The sequence below is a fragment of the Mugil cephalus genome, chromosome 17 (genome assembly GCF_022458985.1).
Source record: "Mugil cephalus isolate CIBA_MC_2020 chromosome 17, CIBA_Mcephalus_1.1, whole genome shotgun sequence".
In the NCBI taxonomy this organism is placed as follows: domain Eukaryota; kingdom Metazoa; phylum Chordata; class Actinopteri; order Mugiliformes; family Mugilidae; genus Mugil; species Mugil cephalus.
This window is the reverse complement of record NC_061786.1, coordinates 2,319,058-2,329,185: the sequence shown is the minus strand read 5'-3', so window position 1 is coordinate 2,329,185 and position 10,128 is coordinate 2,319,058. Positions and strand designations below refer to the sequence as shown.

Sequence of the window (10,128 nt, the reverse complement as noted above, 5' to 3'; positions counted from 1 at the left end):
TTGAAGAGCAATCAGAGCATTGCAAGAGAATTGCCTGCAACTTATAAGTGTTTTGGCTGTAAAGGAAACGCTAAGCTGCTTTTATTTCCATTATTTGTAGTTTAATGGTGGAACTATGCACAGTGTCCTTTAAAAAAGATTAATAAAATACAAACAAAAAATAGTTTACTTTTTGGATAATGGTGGAGACCTTCTTCATCGTAATAATTTTGAAAGTGATTTTAATAACGTCACAAACTCAACATCACACACGGATAGCTTTCATGAAGTTTACATCCTATTTTATTGTTTCTGCGATTTACCAGACTTGCTAACACGGTCATTCACGATAAACCAGTAATAAAGTAGTGTGTCGGGACAATTCCATGTAAACACTGTGATTATTTTTGTAATTATGGTTTTTACTCAGTACTTTATTGAGTGAAGGGGAAAAAAGTTACCGTTGGCCAAGCTATTATCTTGTTCCGTCTAAACTCTTTGGCAGCTTGACTGCCTACTGGTGACGTCACCTCCAGACAAAACTTTGCACTGTAATTGGCTGACTGATTTCAAGAGGCGTGAACCGCGGGTCCTACGACCGCAGATTGGCCAATTCTCATGTCAATCAATCCTGCTTTCAAACACTCAGTGAGTTAGTCAGGTTGATGGAGAGAAGTAGAGGAGAAAGACAGAAACATGGTGTAGATGTAGCAAAGAGTGGAAACAATTATTTCAACTCTCAATATTTCATTCGCGCATCTCTCCTCATTTCTACTTTGTTCAATTTTATTTTCTCATAGCACGGCGGTTTCGCCGCTTTACGGTCCGAGTCGTGTATCCTTGACAACGCGAACAACTGTCCTGCGAAGTTTGTATCAAGTGTTGCAGCTTCAGCCGGAAAATAAACAGGATATTTAACCGTTCAACGAACTGGACCGACTCGAGGGGTGCGCAGGAGCTCAAGTGGAATATCTTTGAACTGTTTTCATTAGTGCTGAACTTTTTCTTTTTTTGTTTTTTTAGGTTTCAAACCAAGCGTTTAGGGAAACGGGATAGCGCGAGACAATAGTGGTGCGAGAGAGAGGGAGCTCGTGTAGGGGGGGATCGATGCCTCGCGGGGGCTTTGTTCTGTCCTGCGTGGAGACTTACCGCGAGCCCAGCGCGGATATCGACTGATTGACCAGTGGATTAATGATCGGTTGGTAACTGATAAGGGGACCGTGAAGCCTCCGCAGCAAAACCATGGACGTGACTCTGTCCGAGTTACTGGCCGCTTTCATGGAGTCACCGCTGGTGGTGTGGGTGAGTTGATAGGAGGATGCCCACCTCTGCCTCTGGTCGACTTTCTTATGTCGATAAGATTTTATTAAGGTTTCATTTGTCACATTCACAGTTACAAGTAGTACAATGCACAGTGAAATGTCTTGTACCTGCAGCCAGTAGTAAAAAAAAAAAAAAAAAAAAAAAAAAAGTACTACAGTAAAAACAGAATTCCAAGCAGCACGCAAGGTAAAACGAAATATATAGGTAGAGATGTATAAAATGCAATAAAACATAAATGTAAACTTGAAAAGTGAACTTAAAGGTATCAACTCCTATATACCTGTACGTTAATGTGCAATATCTTAAAGCAGCTGTGTTAATAAAGTGCAGCGTCAGGTGCATTTGTGAACGAGCAGTAACACACTGATGAACACCTCTCTCATAAGCAGTCACTAGCTAGCACCAATACACAACTTCACTATGTTGTCATTTTCATTATTATTACAATAAACAGACGTTTGTTTCCCCCCCTATCAATTGTGGTTTGTGAGTCCTTACAGACATTTTGGTTGGTTAGTCTGGGACTTTCCAACTCTCAGTCTCATTTCTATCTATCAAACAGAAAACGAAGTTCATTTCACGTGCTTCACTGCTCACAGCTGGCATACCTCGCTGAAGTTTCTTTAAGTCTGGTGTGGACATGCTTTTCACTGTGCAGGGGTTTTTTAACATCCAAGGAATGAATGTGTCAGAAAACAACTGGGCGGCACTGCAGTTGATTTCACTAATCTGCTCAAACTTTAAGACGAGATTAAACACAAATAATTGGTTTAAACCTTCTGAAAGCAAATCCAGACTAAAGCAGCTCATTGTTGCATAAGGCAGACACTGGAAATGTATGATTCAATTTACAGCTTTAAGACTAACAATTATAAAGTCATAGTGGAAGAAAGCAGAGAAGAGGAAAGAATGTGAGATTAATTCATGGGTACAGTTCAGATGCTAGTTCCTAGTTGGTTTTGGACTCACTTTAATCTTCCTGCTGGGCTCCAAGCCCAGACCATGACAACCAGTGGAGCAGTCAACAGGTTATTAACCCTGAGGTACTTCCTGCTTCCCAGTGACCTCATGTCCTGTTGACCTGACTGGTCAAGTGTGTTTTTCTCTGTCTTTGTAGGACACAGAGGAGAACAGAAACAGAAGGAAAGTGGCACAGGGCAACTTTCGCCTGGTATTGTGTTTGTATGTCTGAGTTGCCACAGCCATGGGTTAAAGGAATCTATCTTGTGGCTAGAATGTTGCAGATACAATTCTTGGACCAGCTTTTGTCCAGATTTCAGTATATTTCTGGTTGGAGAATATGAAAAAGCAGGTCATACCTTCCGCAAAGCCCTTAATTCCCTGCTGCTCTAGTGGAGCTGCTCAGTAGCCAATAGATCAGAGTGTGGTTGTAGTGGGCAGCTTCCAGCTGTGGCACTGTGTGAGTCTGAGAAGGGCGTTTCTTAAAAAGAAAGCATTACTCCCAGCAAAAACCCCTCTTTAAGTAAAGGTTGAAAAGGGAAATGCTGTATATGGCTTTAAAAAGCAAGCAAGTCTCTATAATTTGCACAGTTATTTGGACTGACTCTTAGCCAAGCAACAGTCAACACAGCTGAGTTTGTGAGTCGGTCTAAAGTGACATTAAGGTGCACCCACACTGTATTTTGAATTGCAAAATGCGCTCAGATGGTGTCACAAAAGCAGATGGGACAGGAAATGCCATGGCTGGTGTTGTATGCACAAGAATAGGAAGAGCTAACATGGCTAACAATTATGTTTCTCAATGTGTGAATTATGAAACTTATCATCAAATAGTTTCTCATTGCTTATTAATTTCTCAAAAATGTGCTTGAACATGTGCAGTTGTCGTGCTGTTTCACAAATAAGAATATAAATCCACGTGAGAGAAAGATTAATCAGATTGAACTCTGTACAAAGTGAGTGAGGTCTGTCAACAGGAAGCCAGTTCACGATATTACTCATAACAGTGAATGGGGAGCGAGGTTCACTCACCTAATGCCCTCATAATGCTCGCTTCAAGAAAACGTTCACTGTACTAGAGGGAATAGAAAGACCCCTGCAACATTATCTCCCTAGAATACAGTGTTTCCTAGAAATCATTTGAATGTACTGTAGTCTAATGTAGTTTAAGCAATTTGCTTAAATTAGTAAATAGGGATCTTCATAATCTTTTCATCATCTTTGGTGTATCTTTTAATGCCAAATTGAACTTGCCATGACTTTTTTTCCCCTTCATAATACATGGACAAAGTGGTAAGGTATGAGTGGAGTTGAGGCAGACAGGTGACACCTAGCAAACTGTGATGCCGTCCACATGTTACTCCCAGCAGTATGCACCAGTACAATGTACCAGGTGTCATGAGAGGGTAACTAAGGTATAGAGACCAGTTGTTGTACCAGGCTGTGTCCTTCTACTATAAAGTCGGGCACTTTAATACAGGGTCTATCGGGATTGACTCAATTTTCGAGCCAGCCTCAGGGCACTTGCACGTTAGCTCCATTTTCCAGCCTTGCAAGATGCCACAGACAGGGACATACGGTGAGTGTAAATACTTGGGGGATTCTGCCTGAGTGAAACTTGTTGCCTAGCATGAGCTGTGTGGTAGGGACCATGTCTGGTGCTCTCTGTTCTGTCACCAAACCACACGGTTGATTTAGGTTATTATATGTGTTGGCAGATGTGCAAACTAAACAGTTGCTGTTATTTATGGTCCATTACAATCTTAACACAGCTGTTCTTCTGAACCACGGAAACTTGTCAATATTTTCGTTGCCTGATACCAGATAGAATTGCCGTTTTGCTTCCAACTTCACATCTTGATTGTCACCACTTCAACTGGCTTTAGTGGGGGAGGGGATCACTTTTTCTTTACCAATTACTAACGCCACACAACAGCTTGACAGCTCAATGGACAGATTGCTTTTTCAACCAAGAATCCTCTGTTCTTCACAATGCTGGACCAATCCATCAACTCAGTGGATATGGTGACGCCAGAAAAAGTTTGGATCCTGACAAACTCTTTCAGGCATTCTCCCTCCTACAGCCTTCTTTTATTGTATTATTTTGATACTAAGTATTTACATTCTTGACTTTTGACCAATCAGCAGGATGAAGAACCTTCTTAACCTTGGTACACGATTAACAATTGGAATAATACTGATTACAGATCAAATACCAGTGAGCTTATTAGTGTCTACCCTCTTCAGTTCACCCAAAGAAAGGACATTTTTAGGCGAAACATAAGCTTTCACTTTGTAGAGGTATCAGCGATAAAAACAGGAACATGTGGTGATACTGTATGCAAGCATCTCAGCCATCTGGCCGACAGGACACCTTTGTCTGATGCCATCTCTTTGATGGATTATGCAGTATACTCCCTCACAATAAAGCCAGTGGTTTAATTTCTCCGTTGTGGTTCCATTTTTATTGGACAAACCTGCCAAACCTGGAAAAAAAAGCAGTTTAATGGCTAGAATCATTTTGAAATTGTGCACACAACTACTGCATCATTTTAAGCCGCACAATTAGTCAGGAAAGAACATTGGGCCTAAGTATTTGGCCGTTCTGTCTTTCCTTAGGTGCGGACTCTGGGCCCATTGGGTTCGTGTGGCGATTCGGGCTCAGAGGAACGGGTCAACATGTTCATGGAGCTGGTGGATGGCGTCTTCCTGCACAAGATCATGACTCACATGTAAGTAGCAGCGTACATACTTTCAACTTTTATTTGTATGAGTCAGTGAGAAATGTGGATTTTTGTGTCTGGTACGGGTGTCAGGAGGTAAATGAGTTAATCCAGTGTTTCCTGTGTGTGTCTGTGTGAGTGTGTCTGTGTGACCACATCCTGGCGCGCTGCTTTCAGGTGGTAAAAGTCACCGCCAGATGTTCTGCTCAAGTCGGCAGTAAGAAATAGTGTAACAGAGTGTGTGAGAGTTATCACTTACACCCGCTTTAGAGCAGGGATGTATATGTGTGTGAGTGTGTGTGTGTCTGTGTGTGTGTATATGTATATGTATATGTATATTATATGTGTGTATATGTATGTATGAGATAGCACTAATACTGTAATAGTAAAACATGTCATGAACATGTGTGGAATCCGAATCTCCTTCAGTCCAGACGGCTCTGTGACCCTAATCAGACCACATGTTCATATGTTAGTTATTGTCTTCGGAAACAATGATAATCACGCTATTGTTCTCCACTCACTGAATGTAGGCTTGGCTGACAAGGGGGCTGATTAGGACTTGGTAGGGGTTTATGGGAAAGTGGGTTATAGCGGAGGAGGTCAGGATAGCTGAGAGGAATATTAAAGAAAAGCCTCTCAGACTCTTAGTGAATCAGCCAGTCAGAGATCCAGTCAACTGTAAAATCAGTCAGTCTGTAAATCTATTATGCTCTCTGACCTTTATGGAAACTAAATACTAAGCTGGGGCAGAAATCTGTAGTATTACTTTCATTTAATATGTCCGTCTGCTGTGACTTGACTTGGTGCCTGGAAATAAAACTAGAAAAGGCTCAATTCCCTGGAGAAACGCTGGCAACCTAGCTGCTGATAATTTTCCATTAAAACATTTGAAATGGTTGAAACAGTGAAAGGGGTTGAAGATGAAACGATTTAGGCCAACAAATACAGCGGCTGCAAAAAATGCCATGCACGTCAAATGAACAGTTTAAAGTTCAGTTCAGGTCAACGCTGAATGACGCTGCAGTGTCAGTTTAATAGTCATTGGAGGCTGAAACTCCATTAGAGTGAATGTGCTGAAAGGAGTTGAAGTGAAAACTTCCAGGTGGAATAAATAAAAGATGCTGTTTTGGTTAAGTTGTATATTGTAAATGCTTTTGGCAAAATTTGTGTGTATGAAAAGTAGAAACTGTGGAAGTTATAAGAGCTAAATTTATTTTGTCGATGCAACAGATGAAGTGTAAACGGTGAGAAAGGAAAGCAGTGAAACCATTAATAAGTTTTACAGACTTGTAAATCGTTGTTTAAAGAATAAAAACAATTGAAAAGCCAGTCAGTGACATGGTGGTCAAAATTAACTTAATTAACCTACTAGATGAGGTAGAATTCCTAGTTATACAGGAAGAATGTGCCATCTGGAGCCATTGTAATTTAATATTTTTTTAAATATCTAACTAGTCTCCATGTTGCACTTTGAAAGTTGGATGACTTAAACAGACAACCTGTGGCTCAACAATGCACACGACACTGGATATAACTGTGTTATTACAGATGCATTCAGGTCTGTGTTTAAAGTCAGACAACTCCACAGTGTCGCTGCAAGCTCTATATTTGATAATACATGGAGCAGCTCTCGACTGGACTGAGGCTGGCTTACATGAATTATTTATAAAAGCTCAGTTTACATGTTAACATGTGACCACAGGATATTATTAAAAAAATGCTAGAACATCTGAATGTGGACTATCTCTGATTGAAAGTGCTGAAAGCAGTTAAAATTCTTGAATTGAGATGAAAAGGGCAATTCAAGTTCCTATTCTGTAAGAAACTTTCTGAAAAGTCGTGGAAGTTATGGAGTTAGAAGGTTGTTGTTGATCAAAGTCTGAGACTTGGAACTGTCCGAAGCTTCAATAGAAGCCTAAGCACTCACAGAATTTGAAAGGTTGACTAGAGGGTAACTGCAAACACAATTAATGACGTGTAACCACTCAAAACAGTTTAAGTGATTCAAGCAGCTGAAATATCAGCCAGTCTCTAAATAAATGTCTTTGGTTTAAATGTATAAAATGAATTATTAAATATGGGTGAAAATCATGAAGTATGTTAAAGCTAGTAAGTTTGATCCATATTGAATCAGCCTCAGCCAAGTGGAGGCCCCAGGATCAAATAGCTCCATCCTAATGCAACAGTTCCAGCATCAGACTGACGTCATGACCGTCATGGTGGGTCAGCCAGACAGTGGAGCACACCCCCTGTTCACATGCAGATCAGTCTGGCACAGGCTGACATGTGGTGATGTGAGCATAAATCCTTCCCCAGCACAATAGTTAGAGTGTGTGTGTGTGTGTGTGCATGTGTGTAACAGTGTTTGCACTAAATAGCCACAGACGTCAATCTAAGCGCTCCTGTGGTGTGTGTGTGTATCTCCATAGTGACCCCAGTCCCACTAATCAGAGGCTGAACAAGAATGTGAACAATGATGTGGCGCTACGCCTTCACAACTTGACCGTTCTCACCAGGCACATCAGGACGTACTACCAGGTACTCACACACACACACACACACACACACACACAGACCTCTGCATGTGTGAAGCTGTACTATAGTAGTGAAGCAAAAGAGCAGAATGTGATTTTTTCTGGTGGACACACTTACCTCGGCTGATGAACCTTGCCTAATGGGTGAATTCTTAGTCTTGCTCTGTGTTTGTGTATTTTTTGTTTTGTTTTGTTGTAGTCATAATCGTTCTCATGTCTATGTCTTCTGACCCGTCTGTCTTGGCTTTGATGCTGGAGACATGTACAGACCCCATAGGCCTGCAAACCACAACCGATGCATCAATTTTGTATACATTCCTTAACAACAGCAGAGGCTGTAATAATGATGATGGGCATACGTATGGATTAGCTTTGACCTTGCTGGCCAACAGGTTTTTGATTTACGTGCTAACTGACCAGTAGTTTGCAGTAATCCATATGAGCAGGAAGTAGCTGGAGGGGCTGTTTGTCTGTACTCACTTACGCACAGGCAATGGGAGCACTGACATCATGTGCTACCTGACAAGTGGTTGTTTTAGCAACATGAACACACAACATGAACAACACAAAACACACGACAACACCACATACACTGATCAGGCATATCGTTATGATATGTGTGGGTCTCCCTTGTGCCTTCACAGTTGTGACTCATCAGAGGATGACATGGACCTTGTGATGGTGTTGTGTTTTGTCTGGTAGCACAGTGTTGTTGGTGGGGGTCTTTGCGTCCTATGAGTTGATGGGAAGGGCCTGTGTGGATCAACCCACAGATACTTGATCAGTTTGAGATCTAGTGAATTTAGAAGCCAGATCTACACTGTTCTTCATGTTTTTTAGTTGTTGCTAAACCGTTTTCGTGTGCGTGTCTGTGTGCCTGCATCCTGCTTGAGGTGGCTGCTGCCATCAATGTCATTGCTATGGGGTGGAGTTAACTGGTCTGGTCCAGGTCGATGCTACAGTAACATACACATGAATACCAGGTGGAAGAACTTCCCAGCATTGAACACAAGATTTGTCACACGATGGTCAATGTTATTTACTGTTGTTATACTCCATCCTATGACATTACACACAACATTAATGGAATCTACCTCAAGGCCTGACAAGTAAACGCCACCTCAATGTTTTAGTTGAACTGTGCGATGAATACGTGTGTGCTGTAGATGAGAAGCGTAAATCCTGCATTCATGTGCATGTACAAAGTGTGTCAAATCAGCAATAAGGAGCTCAGATGCAGTTGATTTGTCTGAGCTGCACTCATATCCTGCTGACACACACACACACTTCCTCTAAGCTCTAACCCCCCACACAGTGATTGGAGTGTTTTCCTAGCATGCAAGTATTGCTGTTAATGTTGCTGCTCTAGGAAATGCATTAGACTTAGACTTGACTTAGACAGACTTTAATGATCCACAAGGGAAATAGGGAAATTACTTTGTCACCATAGCTTCGTTGCTAATAAAAGTAAACACTCAAAACCACAAGAAAAATCAATAAAATAAGATAAAATAAAAAAGAGCAGTGTAATATTTTTTTTTTTTTTACAAAATGAGTATTAGGAAAATATACAAAAGTTGTTGGTAAAATAGCGTCCAAGGTGATGTGGATGTTCAGTCAGTTGCGTAGCAACAGTGGTGTGGATTGTGTCGTCATGCTGTTTCCATTGACTGTATATACTGGTGTTTCTGGTCAATGGTGTTTCTTTATCGGCTGAGGGAGGGATGTAAATTCAAACAGAGCGTGTCCTTCCGTAGAGTCCCGAAGCTGGGCACAGACGTACTGCGGTTTACTATGAACCAGGTCTCCATATCACTCACGACACTCCGCCTGGGTCCCATCAAGCGCACACAGTCCATCGATCCTGCTGCCAAAGCACTTCTTCTGAGGTTTAGCTCACTCCTAGCAGCTCAGGGGACGGCGCTAGCAGTGCTGTTTTATGTTCTGAGTTTAGTGATTAGTTTTATAGGCACACATTACTGCTTTTACCATCAGGAGTAAACAAATTCACTGTATCACACATACAGTTTGCACAGGACATTAAAGTAAATACATTGGGAAATAGCAGACACGTTTCCTCTTACAGATAAGAGGCACACATAAATCACTTAGTTTCTTTTAGTTTTATATTTTTATATTGTATTAATCTGCCATAGACCAACCCTGTTCTAATCAGGATATGACTCTAGTAACACATCTTTAGGATTTCATTATGGGGATTGAAAAAATTCCTCACACAATTGAATAGCCTAACCACAACCATTTTGCTGGAAACAAATTCAACTTTGCGGCGCTCAGATGACGTGTATGACTACGTGTCTGCTACTGTTTTGTCCATCTTTGCGTATAGCCTGCCCACACAATTGGATTGTCCTGTATCTCAATTCTTATTGTTTCACACTGTATATGTGTACACACCCCCTCTCTGTCTTTATTTCAATGCATTTTTGTTAGGTTTGTTATTATACTTGTCTGGTGCTAAGGCAACCATCAGTATAGACTGGGAAATTTATTCATGGAAAGTAATTTGGAAAATACTTTAACTTATTCAAAACAACCATTAGCTACCGGGCAAACATGAAGTGTTGCGGACACAATAAAACCAC

General features: G+C 41.1%; 1 protein-coding gene across 3 annotated transcripts in view; it reads left to right on the top strand.

The window, feature by feature from the left end:
* Positions 1–641: 641 nt before the first annotated feature.
* The window catches only part of ccdc88c (coiled-coil domain containing 88C), a 45,969-nt gene continuing 36,482 nt past the window's right edge, over positions 642–10,128 (top strand). For 2 of the 3 annotated variants that reach the window (XM_047610148.1, XM_047610147.1), the window contains exons 1-3: positions 642–1,281; positions 4,882–4,994; positions 7,418–7,526. In XM_047610148.1, the coding sequence (XP_047466104.1) occupies positions 1,222–1,281; positions 4,882–4,994; positions 7,418–7,526 (282 nt within the window). In that variant the 5' untranslated portion in view covers positions 642–1,221. The remainder of the gene's footprint in view (positions 1,282–4,881; positions 4,995–7,417; positions 7,527–10,128) is intronic. The other variant, XM_047610146.1, reaches the window with a different exon arrangement.